General features: G+C 46.4%; 1 protein-coding gene across 2 annotated transcripts; it reads right to left on the reverse strand.

The window, feature by feature from the left end:
- Positions 1-74: 74 nt before the first annotated feature.
- RNPEP (arginyl aminopeptidase) lies at positions 75-13033 on the reverse strand. Of its 2 annotated transcripts, none has more exons than XM_081009844.1 (11): positions 12623-13033; positions 10620-10760; positions 9861-10009; positions 9194-9310; positions 7833-8068; positions 6454-6567; positions 6151-6263; positions 4747-4855; positions 3339-3563; positions 2165-2307; positions 75-542 (listed from the first exon to the last, which is right to left on the reverse strand). In XM_081009844.1, the coding sequence occupies exons 1-11, from the start codon at positions 13016-13018 to the stop codon at positions 387-389; spliced, it is 1899 nt and encodes a 632-aa protein (XP_080865970.1). In that variant the 5' UTR covers positions 13019-13033; the 3' UTR covers positions 75-386. The 2 variants fall into 2 exon arrangements, with proteins under 2 accessions (XP_080865970.1, XP_080865971.1); XM_081009845.1 differs by lacking the exon at positions 10620-10760 and adding an exon at positions 10810-10950.
- Between the last annotated feature and the right edge of the window lie 557 nt (positions 13034-13590).

Below are 13590 nucleotides of genomic sequence, written 5' to 3' on the forward strand. Positions count from 1 at the left end.
AAAGACGGCAGATAAAAATGTAACTGATATAATGAAAACTGGCAACTATTATTTACAGAAACAAAAAAAAAAAACATATTTATTTATTTTAATTACATTTTCTATATCACATTTTGGAAACTTTGAGATAGAAATTTTGTGTATATAATTTTATGTTTACATTTACAAACCTTTTTTTAAAAAAAAGTGGAAAAAAAGTTTAAATCAGCAGGCTATCCATGAGGAAACTACGCCTTCTGGGAAGCCTCAGAAATTACCAGCATTTGAACAAAGTCCTTTAGGACTCCAAAGATGGGAGCACTCCCACCCCCCAGCATGGCATACAGACATCTGCTGAAGTTTGAGCAATGGACTACTTTGGAATTGTGATTTCCTTCTCAGTTTCCTTAACTCTTCGCCCCCAAGATCTTTTTGACGTAGTTCTGGACGTTAACATGCAGCTGTGGAGCCGTGGCAGAAAATGTCTCCACAGCCAGCGCCTGTGCAGCCTCTGAGCCGCTCACCATGCCACGATAGATGGGCAGGGTGTACTTCTGCTTTCCCTGAAATCAAGCACAGAACGACAATGCATTAGAACGACTCACCACCAAAGCAGTGCTTACTCAATAGCCATTCAGTTTCACTTAGGTTTCACACCGCAACATTCTGTAATGCCCGAGTTCCTTCTGGTTTTGATGCAAAGATGAAACTGAAACAAATCATGTGTGCTGAAAGATATATGCTGAATTTTGAGTGCTTTTCCAAATAGATAAGGGATGCAGGTGGCGCTGTGGGTTAAACCACAGAGCCTAGGGCTTGCTGATCGGAAGGTTGGCGGTTCGAATCCCCACGACGGGGTGAGCTCCTGTTGCTCGGTCCCTGCTTCTGCCAACCTAGCAGTTCGAAAGCACAAAGTGCAAGTAGATAAATAGGTACTGCTCCGGCAGGAAGGTAAACGGTGTTTCCGTGAGCTGCTCTGGTTCACCAGAAGCGGCTTAGTCATGCTGGCCACATGACCTGGAAGCTGTACGCTGGCTTCCTCGGCCAATAAAGCGAGATGAGCGCTGCAACCCCAGAGTCATCCGCAACTGGACCTAACGGTCAGGGGTCCCTTTATCTTTACCAAATAGATAACCCATGTTACTTGTAGTCTATAGTGGATATAATCTATCTGCTCAGTGGCCTGCGGCACCCCACAACTTCCTATGAAGGTTAGGATTTTTCTCTCTCTCCAAAACTTGCGAAAGAAATCCTCATCAGCAACACGTTCCTTTTTTATATGCAACAGGCAAGGTCATGCTTATCTACTTTCCAGTACACAGAAGCATTCAGAATGGCTGTTGTTTGGGAGAGGCGTTTGTGGCTAAACCAGGGCTGCTGCTGCTTAGAAGCGCTTTGACAGTTTAGTAGTATATTAATGATGACAATATATGTGGCCTTCCAAACGCTGGTGGACTACAGATCCTGTCATTCCTGACCACTGGGCCACAATAGCTGAGCTGATGGGAGTCGGAGTCCAACAGCATATGGGCAGCCTATGTTTCCCCAACCCTGTGCTAAAAGTATCACTCCCTGTTTTGTGGCAAGAGGCAGCTTTTACCACTGGTTTCTGACAAAGAGGAACTGTTAGTTCTGGGATGGGCAGGACCAAGGAGATGGCGGGGAAAGGGCTGGCTGACACCGCGCCAAGCCTGTCCTGCAGCTTCCAACCAAGACAAGGGATCAATCTACTATTCAGTGGGTAAAATACTATCTTGGCTGTGAGTCCCAGAAGACCTGCTCCCCGTCTTGCAGGCCTTTTCCCACCAGGTCTGAGAGGGTAGGGCACGGACTGACTCCAGCTACAAAAGCTGAAGCTGCTGAACAGACTCTTGGGCTGTGGTATAGTTTGGAGGCAGAGGGTTTACTGCTGTTATCAATATTAATGTTTGTATCTTTATTTTAGACCTTATTATGATTTAGGCGGAAATTGTTTAATTTGGTTGCATACTTTTGATGTTTTATTCATTGTTTATGACTACTTTTGTTATGTCTATAATTTTGTATTTTATTCATGTTGCTAGCTGCCTTGAGCATGGTTTGAACTATGGAAAGGGGGCATAGAAATACAATTATGTATGTTTGTAAAAGCTACAGGATCCACATGCCTCCGAACCAACATCACACAGACAGATCAACTACAAACCTGGCTGTGAAGGAAGTCTTTCACTTTGCCAAACTCCGCCTCATGGTTGTTCTTGAGGAGAATCTGGCACCAACGGAGGCGCAGCTCTGCATTCCGTGCTTTGGAGATCTTGCTGTACATGGCACTCATCTTCTCAATGTTCCCTTCGCATGAAATGAGAGTGGAGGGTCATTCACTCCCACAACAGAAGGGAAATTAGCATAGCAAAAGTAGGCAACAGCCCTATATTCCAATTACTCTTTTTCTGAATGGTCACTGTGCTCATCTTGTTCACCAGCCTTTGCCAGTGCCATCCAGCTGTTTTACACTACAATTCCCATCAGCCTCAGACAACAACATCTGGAGGGTACAAAGTATGCAAAGGCAATTGTATACATGAGCTTTGCATTAAAATGTCTCAGGCATGAAATTTCCTTCACTGTCTTTTTAAGGTACCCCTCTGGAAGCTATTGTATTGTATTTTTTTCTAGCCACAGGCAGAGGGAAGGCATGATCACATGCTTTTATGCCCACAGAAAGTGTCTTGAACCAAAGATGAACACTTCTGGAAGCTCTGCAAGCACCATCTGGGTAGTCAAGATAACCCCACAATTAATAGGTAGTTTTGTACCCGTGAATCCATATATAATTGGTTTGCTATCCTCATCTGTGGGCCTGAGGTGCTGGGCTCTGAGCCCGAAAGGGGAACTAACTGAAGATATGGGTATTTGCCACCTATGCCCTCATGCAGTCAAGGGAAGCAATAGGGAGCCCTAGCCAAAGTGACGTATGCTGCTTTGTGTATAATAAAAGGCATGAATGTTTGCTTGAGGGTGGACAAGCCATCTCATTGCTGCGGTGTCCGTCCATGTATAAATACCATATTTTTCCATGTATAAGACTATATTTCCCCCCAAAATTTTAAAGTTTAAAATTGGGGGTCATCTTATACATGGAATGTTTAAAATATTTATTTCTTAATTGGGTTCAAAAAATAGGGGTCGTCTTATACATGGGGGCGTCTTATAGACGGAAAAATACGGTACTCTCTACCCTCACCCCCAAACGCTCCAAGTTATTCCATCCCATGCTCTAATCTCTAGTTCTTGGGAGTCACCTGGCTTGCATCTCAATGTCAACAATATTTATTCAGAGTGCAACGATTCCCTCTGCCACGCTCAAAGAGTAATCTTACCATCTGGCAGTGGAGATTTCGCCAAGATCTTATCCAGGAAATAGACCACCTGGAAGGTTTTCCAAGTCGAGATATCTACTGCTCTAATTGCCTGCATGTCGCAGTCAGGAGATGCCCAGAGCTCTGCCAGGTTCTCAGCTGGCTTCATCAGCTCCTCCCCAGGTGAAAGGTCTGGAAGGTAGGGGGGCCAACCAGGTGTGTTCAGCCACCTATCAAACTCAAAGCCTGCCATGGAAACAAGAAGAGAGAAGCTTGTTGGACTCAATACTGGAAGTTCTTAAGCTACTAACAACCTGTTTATTCATCCTGGTTTGCTTGCACAAAGCTTACATGGTGGTTAGACTAGGTCTACTCTTTACTGAGCATTTGTTCTGAATTGTTTACGGAGTGGTTGTACCACTGTAGGCATTCAACAGCATTCACGTCATTGAGCCAGGGCACACGTTACTTTCACTGCATCTAGAGTCTCCATGCTCCTGCCAGCAGTTACCTAAATGTCTGGCAGAACCCCCCTCTGGATTGCAAAACATTATTCACTTTTGGACAGAGGAAAGATGACCAGAGGAACCATGGATCAGTGGGAGTGTGCATGGTTTATAGCAGTGATGGCTAATGTATGGCCCTCCAGGTGTTGCTGTACTTTCATTCCCATCATCACTGACAACTGGCCCTGCTGGCAGGGGCTGATGGGAGTTGGAGTTCAATAAAATCTGCAGGTCTGCAGATCCCTCACCCCAGTCTTACAGGCATAATATATTAAGTTGATCCTTAGCATCAGCTCTTTGCCAGAAAACTGAAGACAGTTATTGACAATCAGCTTCATATGACTTCTATCCCCCAGGTAGCAGAATTCCAGCTAGAAGCCCAGCTCAGATGTTTTGCAACTGGTTCTCTTATTACCATCCTCAATGCTGTTGGCTAGTAACCAGATGTAATATCTCTTAAAGGTAGCAGGAGCTCTGCCAGACTTTGGCCCTTCAAAACTAACAGACAAGATGTGTACTTTGGAAATGCAACCTAAGGAATAAAGGCAATGAATCATGGGTGGAGATAGTCAACATGGTGAGCTGAATCTAGAAAAAAGGCAGCATGAAAGCATGGGGAACACTGGGAGGGATGTTCACTCCTAATCACCTAATGACTGTAAGGAAGAACTGCTGCCCAAAGCTTTGTGCCAATTCAGAATGATGCTTCTCTAGCAGTTATACTTGGCTAATATTCTGGAGATGTTTTTTGCAACTGCAGAGTAAGGAGAGTATGCAAAGGATGGATGTTTTCGCCATCTTAAAAAGTGTCTTTGGAGAACTGGGAAAGAGAGACACTTGCTACCGCCAAGATTTACATAAACGTTACGTGCTTGGTCCTGAAATTATGGACAAATATCTAAAAAGTAGGAAGTGTTGCTGACCTGGAATGGTATCTACCCCTTTCTTCTTCAGCTCTGGGAAATAATTCAAGTAGAACTCTAGTGCTTCATCTGCTGTGATGCTCTGAAACTTGAATTGGTTGACATACGCCTGCCAGAGAGAGAGATTGCCCTAAATTAAACTGTGGTCTGAATGGTGCACCTGTAACATTTCACCTTTACTTAAGCAACAACTCATGAGTAACTCTTTCAGCAAAGAACATCAGCTCATGTTCAGCCTGCAATTACCTGCTCCAACTAGCCTGGGTCGTAGCACCCCAGGTTTTAGAGGCTGAGATACCTGTCTGCTTAAAAAAAGAACAAATATCCCCCTTCAATACCTGATCCCCCCCTCCCAGGTTTTATGCCAGCTTCATATATTCCTGATTCAGTAAGATTTCATTTGTCCATACTCCCTCTGTTTGCTCACACAGCTTGCAGGTATCTTTGGAGAATCTCTTAAGTGCAACATGCATGGCTGATATCTTTGCTTCCCACTTAAGGAATGCTACAGCTTAAGATAAATCTCTCAGAAACAGCTTCCCTGTGACAAGTTATTCAGCTTCCCAGACTTCATGTTTCAGTTCCAAGCAATGTGGGGTGCTATAGCTTACTTTCTGATGTTATCATCAGTGCTTGCCCAGGAACATCCCTTGCAAACATACAGGGAATCCTTTTTGGCCCAGTGGACTTGATCATTATTTGGGCCCACCCCATTGGCCAGCTTTGAGAAGTGTGCGGGGCAGCACACTTAACATCATCATGATGTCAGATGATTGAAAGATGGGTTCTTCTGCTCACTGTCAAAGTCCCTTGTGCAGTGCAAAGTGCTGAGAAAAGGGCTGGAAAAACTGCTTTCTGCAAAACTGCAGTACAAAGTGCTGAGAAAAGGGCTGGAAAAACTGCTTCCTTTCCCATATAGGGGCCAGGCACCCAGAAAATGCAGGGGCAGCCATGCAAGCACCACACACAGTGGAAAGAGCATGAAGTTCAGGCAGGGGGTGGTGGAAGAGAGAGCGTGGAGCTTGGGCGGGAAGGGTCCAGCCGCTGCTGCACTGCTGGAGTTTGCACCCCGCCCCATGGTATGACGTCATGATGCCACCGTGTGTGTCATGATGTCAAGGTGTGTGCATGATGATGTCACGGCGTGGGTGGGTCGTGCTGGGCACCCACAGTGTAGGGCCCAATTTGGCGCCATTGCCCATTGGGAAAGTAGCTGCACACCCAATCCGGCCATGTTTCTACCTGCCTCATATCTGATGTCATATAGGAGAGGTGAGCATGATTTGCAGAAAACATCCTCATGGTCCCAATGCAGCTTGTGGACCAGATGTTGCACATTCCTAGCCTAGAGGAAGCCAATTTCCCAAGACTCCCATGAAGCACAGACAAGTCCCAGGCTTGTACCTGGAGGAAAGCATCAAACTTCTTCTGGTCCCCGACAAGGTGAGCAAGGTAGGAGACAAAACAGTAGCCCTTTTCATAAGGGGTTTCATTATAGGTGTCCTCAGGATCAACACCTGGGCAGAAGAAACAACTAGCATAAGATTTACAACACCCAGTTGCCAGTATTACAAAAGGAAAAGCCTTATTAGAAATGATTCAGCCACAACCCAAATTTCTGTATGTAACTGATTATTCAGATTTATTTTCTTGAACACAAGGAAACAATGATGTGATTGAATCCATAGGCACTGGACCAATACAGACCTGGCTCTATTTTCACTCTGAGCTTGTTGAGGGGATGGTCTTCTCCAGTGTTGTCCATATGTTGGCGAAGCAAAGCCCTCCCTGTGGCAGCTTCTAAGCAAGTATAAGCAGCACCTGAGTTTAGGGGACATGCAAAGGAAGAAGCTGAGCTAGTGTTTCTAAGCTCCTGGCCATCAAACCAAAATGCCTGCTTGATAGTCTGGGATCAGTCATGAATATGTGGTAAAGATTATTTGGAGCACGGCATCACTGTTACTGGAGAAAAAAGAAGAACACAGTTGAGACCTGCAGGCAGATCCCACTAGAAACACAACAGAAGCAGCCCTTTCTGTTAACCATTAGCAAGTGTGTGTTGTCTTTCTTCCAAATGGAATTCTGTAAAGGAAATTCAAATTATTCAGGGTGATACATGGAACCCTCCCGTCAGGAAGCTACACCCCTCAGGAACACAGATGGGAGCATCTGACAGCATTCCTAGCATCAAGCTCTCTCTGCACACAGAAAGTGAATGCCAGGTGGAAAGTTTCTTCAGCCTAGCCTACACAAAACAATGCCTTAGTTGAAGTTGTACAATACTGTGAAGACTGCAGAGTGTATAGTACAATAGGCACCAAGACAAAAGGAGAACTTAAAAATATTTTAATAGTATATTCATATGAAGTTAGTGCTACAGATAACTTTAGTTTTCAGCTTTATCCCACCAGCATACTTTATATGTGTTCTCAGTGTGACAACGCAGCCTGCTGCCTATGCGAATTCCGACCACAGTAAACCTGTTTGGTCTTTTTGGCATTCTGAACTAACGTAACTAACTCTTCTTTAATACAGATGAGGATGATCAACTCATCCTCACAGTCAATCTCATGCTAAGAATTCTCACTACCCAGGGAGACAGCCGGATTCAAAATTGCACTGAGTAGCATCACCCATACTGAATTCATTCCTCCTCTACTAAGCATTCAAGAGGAAATGACTCCTGGAATGGAGTAGCTCAGAAAAGGGCTTGGCTGGCACATTGAACAGGAGCATTCCACACTTTTTTTTTTAATACATGTCCCACATGTATACCACCATCACCTCAATTTTAACTCATGAGCTATTGCTACAATCTGCTCTGATTGTATATTTTATCTTTATGAACGCTGTTTTTATTGTGTTATTCCAAGTAAATTATCTATCTATCTACCATCATCACCCTTATCCTTATTATGAGAATGTGTTTGTGTTATGTTTGGGGCTTTCTTCAAAAAGAAGCTCTTGATCTGGTTCATGAATTTACATATTGATGTTTCTATTTAACTGCTATGGATGCTAATTGTAGAAGAGCAGAATATATCAAGGCACTAAACAGCATGGACATTGCCCAACAGGTAACTCACCATAAATTTCTTTAGTGATCCTCCTCTGTGCATACATAGTGAAGCCTTCATTCAGCCAAAACTCCCCCCAATGGGCATTGGTGACCAGATTGCCAAACCAGCTATGCGAGATCTCGTGGATGATCACATCTGCTAGGGAGCGATCGCCGGCCAACAGGCATGGAGTCACAAAGGTGATACAGGGGTTCTCCATCCCCCCGAAAGGGAACGAGGGAGGCATAAACAGAACATCGTACCTGCCAAAAGCAAAGCTTGTGATCAAGGAGACAACATCTGTCAAGAGGCTCTGTGCCTCCCCAGACAGTATTCCAGTGGTTTTTCTTTAAGGAAGGGATGGGGGAATCCAGTAGCCCTCGTTTGTGGACTCTCAACACCCAAAAGCACTGGCCAACATAGCCATTGGTAAAGGACGTTGGAAGCTGTAGCCCAACAACACCCAGAGAGTCCCTGATTTAAGGAGTAATAATATTGTGCTGTTACTGCCCACTCCACTTTTGTGTGTGAGTGTGGCAGTGGTTTGCCCCCAGGTCACAGGTACCAGAATACAAATTTGCCAAAAAGGCTCAGCAATACTCAGGGTATTGAAGCACAGTGCAGTTTGACTGGCGGATGCCATCAACCAGAATTCACATTTGCTCAAGAGTGGGGAATTGCTGCTTGCTCATCTTCAGCAAAAGTTCACAGAAGATAGGAAACCACCTTAGAGCAGGCCAGACCACATATCCATCAAGACTGCACTGTGCAAGTGGACTGTGGGTCATGAAAGCTTATGCAACAATAATGTGCTAGTCCCTCAGGTGCTACAAGTCTCCTGGAGGAATCTGCTGCTGCAGCAGACTAACATGACTTCCCCTCTAGAAACTGACCAGCATTATTACTCGAGACTCGCAGAAGCTCCCTGGCAGAGGTCTTTCACATCACTTGTTATTGCATCCTTTTATCTGGAGATGCCAGGGATTAAACTTGGGACCTTCCGCATGCAATGCATGTGTCCCACCACCAATTTAGTCTCAGCCCAAAGACTGAAGTATGACTCAAGGGATTTAAGAACATGAATGATCTGTCTTAGCCAAGTCACACCATTGATCCACCCAGGTCAGTACTGCCTACTTTAGTGAGTTATGAGTGGTTCCCAGGGTTTAGATGAAGCATCCTTCCTAGCTGTACCTGGAAATGCCAGAGACTGGACTTCTGTATGCAAGGCAGGTGCTCTTACCATTGAGCTATAGCTTTTCCTGGTTCAGGTAAGCTGACTTAAGGAAAGGATAAAATGTATGACATCTCTATGCCCAATCTGGGATCAATGGGTGCATGTTTGCAAAGACTTCAAGGGAAGTTTTCCCTGAAGCAGCAAGACATACCTTTCCCATACATATGGTCCAAAAAGCTTCTCTCCCGTGCTAAGAAATTCTTCAATCACACCATCATACTCTTTCTTAGCAGCCTCAATCAGGCAGGGCTCGGCCCATACATGGCTCCTAGCATGGGATGAAAACAAATGGGTGGAAATGTAAGAAATTGGAAATTGGAAGAAAACACCCTAAGTCACATAAACAGCAACACATTCATTAATGTCAGTTTGTTAAGGAGTCACTCCCATGGTTGCTTGTGGGAGATAAGAAGGCATTCTGTACTGCATATGAAGAAGCCATTCTAGTAGTCAAAGGGCTTTCTTCCACATCAAAATATAAAAGTTACAATAATGGAAGTTGGAGTCCAGCAATGCCTGGAAGGCCATGGGTTTCCCTAGATGCTGCTTATCAGCCTCTCTACACAAAGATAGGCAGGGACTCCAGAAATTCCAGCTTGCAGCAAGAGCCTGTTGTCTTACACTGGAGGAATATAATTAGTTTGTTTAATTGTTCTGTCATTTAACTTCTAATTACTGCCTTAATTCTTTTGGTAGCCTTACTGTTAGTCATTTTGAAGATTTCTTTTAAAGCTAACAATACGGCTGAACAAACAGTAAGGCAGACATAAAGCAATGTGGTGGCTCATCTGTATCCCTGCAGCCAGCCACGCTCTTACCTGGGTCCAACTTCAGCAGAAACTATGTCCCCAACAACCAGGGCAACCAGATAGGATGGGATGGGCAGAGGCATCTTGAAGTAGAAAGTGTTGTCCTTCTGCTTCTCCCGGGTAACTGCACTCATCACTGCTGTGAAACCCTCAGGGACCTAACAGACAAACAAAGGCAGGCTTGTTGCGCATGAAAAGGAGCACTTGCTGATTATTTATTTCAAGTATATCATACTTTTTCTCCAATGAGCTTGAGGCGGCATGCATGGTCCTCCTCCCCCACCCCGTGTTTCACCTTCACAACAGTCCTGGGTTAGGTTTGGTGAGGAAGGTTAGACTGAGAGACAGCTGGGATAGCTCAGTCGGTAGAAGATGAGACTCAATCTCAGGGTCGTGGGTTTGAGTTCCACATTGGGCAAGAGATTCCTGCATTGCAGAGTGCTGGACTTAGATGACCCTCATGGTCCCTTTCAATTCTATGAACCAACTGGCTCAAATTCACCCAGTGCAATACGGAATACATCACCACAGATGGAGAAGCTGCTGGGAGACAGGCCTGACCAGAGGATGGCAAGACGGGGCCTTTGTTAGGGCCCCAAGTCTAGCAGAGGGTCTACCTCCCTAGGAGTGGCGGGGGGTGGGGGAGAAGGCAGCAGTGGAATGGGTAACGGCTCTTGTGAGGCTTGGGCTGTGGAAGCAGTGGCACGGATTCTGCTGATTGAGGCCGCTGCCTCACCCTGCCAAACGATAGTGCCGGCCCTGGCTTACCTTTATAAGAGCAGAGTATGTACTTTTAACGGCAGGGGTGTCAAAGCAAGGGAAAAAGCTCCTATTCAGAACAGCTTGGCCTTGGGTGTACATATAGGGCTTCTGCTTCCCTGCTGTCTGCTCAGGAGTAAGCCAACACACCTAGCAAGAGAAAAAAGACAGGTCTTCTGTGAGCAGTGGGATACTTTACCTGGATGTGTGCAGAGTACGTGATCTTGACAGCCGGGGTGTGAAAGCCAGGGAAAAGGGACCTGTTGAGCACAGGAAAGCCAGAGGTGTAAAGAAACGGCTTCTCCTTCTGGGCAGTTTGATAAGAATCCAGAAAGGAGATCTATAAGAGGAGGTACAGGATCAAGCTGTCATTTCTGTTCTGCCTTCAGTTGCTATTAGCCAACAAGCACTAGAATCTGCACACGACCCAAATACTCTAACACAGAGTTCCCTGGGATTTCCCAGCGTGGGATGTTCCAGGTCTTCAGGTTTTCAAGAGAGCACCTATGAACTATTTCTAAGATGTGCACAGTCAGCACTCACCAATGTGCAGCTCTTGGACTTCTTCAAGGTGTACATTAATGTAATCAGGACTGGGCAGAGGTCCAAAGAAACAAAGGCATTTTCTTCTTCTTACAAACAGCCTTAATGCAGTTATTAGGTTTTACAAAGCGGTGAGGAAAACCGATTACGTGGTTTGTGAAATGCTAAATCCAAAAATTATCCAAGGAAATGTATCAGTGCAATTATAGGTGTGTGGGAGAGGGGAATCAGATCATGGCTGTAGGTGGAAGTCCTAACTCTTTCCTCCATGTAGCTTTCCTGATCTAAATGCCTCCCAGGCTCCTATTTTTCTCTGTGGAGCAAGCATACAAGGACCATAATGGGTATAAAACAAACAGGAGGTAGAGAGGTTGATTCAGATTGAGGAGATGGATTAGCAAAGAGGGTTAAACCCCCTTCACCTGCACTAAACCTCAGGCCTGATTCCTACCCCCACCATCCTGATGGCTCCAACATCCGAGATTCATATTATTGGTCTCCCACATCACGTTCAGTTCAACCCAGTATCCCTGCAAATTAGGAGAACATGCTCACTGACAGCTTTGCAGTTCACAAAATCCATCCAGAGTAAAACCACATCCCTCTTCCGGTTTTGTGATTGAAATATAGATTGGAATATTCACTTCACTGAAGATACATTAGAAAGCAGGGGAGAGGGGGCTTCACTGTTACTACCAGTACAAAAGGCTGTTTAACATGCATTTAGATGTAAGAACAGGCCTACCAATTCACTCACCATGGGGAGGGTTTAGCATTCGCATCATACAATACTCTTGTTCAGTACTACTGGCTGCATGGAACTGTAGCTATTACACTGAGAGTCCTCCCTTCCATTAATGTGAGCTGATTTTCCTGCGCAAGTGGAGACTTTCACTAAATTTTACTGTCTGGGGGATGCCAAACACCAGGCTAAATTTAACAAGCTTGGAGATGGCTGGGATTGAACCTGGACCCTTCTGCTTGCAAGGCTGAGCTACGTCCCATAAGGAAAGATGTCCATAGGCAGTAACAAACATCCCACACGGAAGGGCAAGAGCAAGAAAGGCAAGTTCACTTCCTTTCCCTTGCCAAAGCTCCTGAATAATGAGGGAAAGGGACAATTATGAAAATCAGGATCGGTGGTGCAATAGCAGAGCAATGGCATCACTGCAGCCCAGGCACACCTAGGAATGCCTTTAGCTTTGGAACGCAGCCCATGAAGATCTAAGGAAGGAAAAACTTATGATACTGAGGGCAGCACGCCTGAGCATGTGCAGAGTGTATATTTCCCAAGTCTTGAGCTACTGCTGCCAGCAAACCTCCCTCCCCATTAAGAGGAAGGGCTTTCGGGTCCAAAGGCGCAACTTGAACCTTGCACGCTTCCCGCCCTCGGCTGGGGGAAGGGACCGGGGCAGATCCGCGCGCCCTCCGGCTCCTCCCGGCTCCTCCCGCCTCTCTCCCCGACTCACCCCGGGCCCCGCTCCGGCTCGGTAGGCGATCTCCAGCACCACCGTGTCCCCGCACGTCAGAGGCTCCGGCAGGGTGACGTGCAGCGCCGAGCCGTAGCTGGCGAACGGGCGGCTCTGGAAGGCGAGCGGCCTCAGCGCGCCTGGCTGCGGGCCCTGCCCTTCGCCGCAGCGGCTCCCCGGCGGCGCCAGCCCGGCGCCTTCCACCTTGACGCTGGGGTGCGAGTCCAGCACCACTTCGCTGGCGCGGTCCCGCAGGCATGTCAGCTCCAGGCGGACGCAGCCTTGCAAGTGCCCCGAGCCGGCCGACCCGAAGTGCGCGCTCAGCGCCAGGTGCAGGTGCCGGAGCTGGAAGGAGTCCGCGCTGCAAGCCGACGCCGCGTCCCGGGCCGCCGCCATCGCCGAGAAAGAGGCCAGCCCAAGCGGCGGAAAGGCGGACGAGGCTCAGCCCACGGGGCGGAGCGAGCAGAGCGCTTTCAAAGCGCCCGGCGGGCCGCGCTCGCGTCGGATCTGTTGCCCGCAGACCGGATTTCTCGGCTCTTTTGGGGGCGCTGCCCTTCTCTCTTGTTGAAAACAGGCAGCGGGAAGCTTTCAATGGGTCACGTTCTGCTGTGTTTTAGAATGGCTGGGGCAGCCACGTCAGATGGACGGGATACAAAGAATAAATTATTATGGGTTTTTATTTCCTTTTCATTGATCTGTATATCCTACTGACTTTTCCCAGCTAAATTCAAAATCAATAAACATTTCAAAAAAGTAGTGACAGTGACAGCTGTTGCTTTGAAGAAAGCCCAACTATTGCAGTACTACTAATAATTAGAGAGTAGTGGGCAGAAGCGTAGCCCCTCTTTCCAAGTAGTAAAAGCAAAGATGTAATTTACATGTACGCTCAAGCTTCTATCTTATGTGGAAAAATAAACAGACAGGAGGACGCAAAGCCAAGCCAATACTGCAGGTGCTTGGCCTGGTGA

The sequence above is a fragment of the Podarcis pityusensis genome (assembly GCF_964106645.2).
Source record: "Podarcis pityusensis genome assembly, chromosome: 6".
Taxonomy (NCBI): domain Eukaryota; kingdom Metazoa; phylum Chordata; class Lepidosauria; order Squamata; family Lacertidae; genus Podarcis; species Podarcis pityusensis.

Excerpts from the sequence above, each read along its gene's own strand:
- RNPEP (XM_081009844.1), bottom strand. The coding sequence starts at position 13,018 with ATGGCGGCGGCCCGGGACGCGGCGTCGGCTTGCAGCGCGGACTCCTTC. Across the intron at positions 10,761-12,622 it reads GAGCCGGAGCGGGGCCCGGG|GTGTGTTGGCTTACTCCTGA; the intron begins GTGAGTCGGGGA and ends TTCTCTTGCTAG. Across the intron at positions 543-2,164 it reads AAGACTTCCTTCACAGCCAG|GGAAAGCAGAAGTACACCCT; the intron begins GTTTGTAGTTGA and ends GCTTGATTTCAG.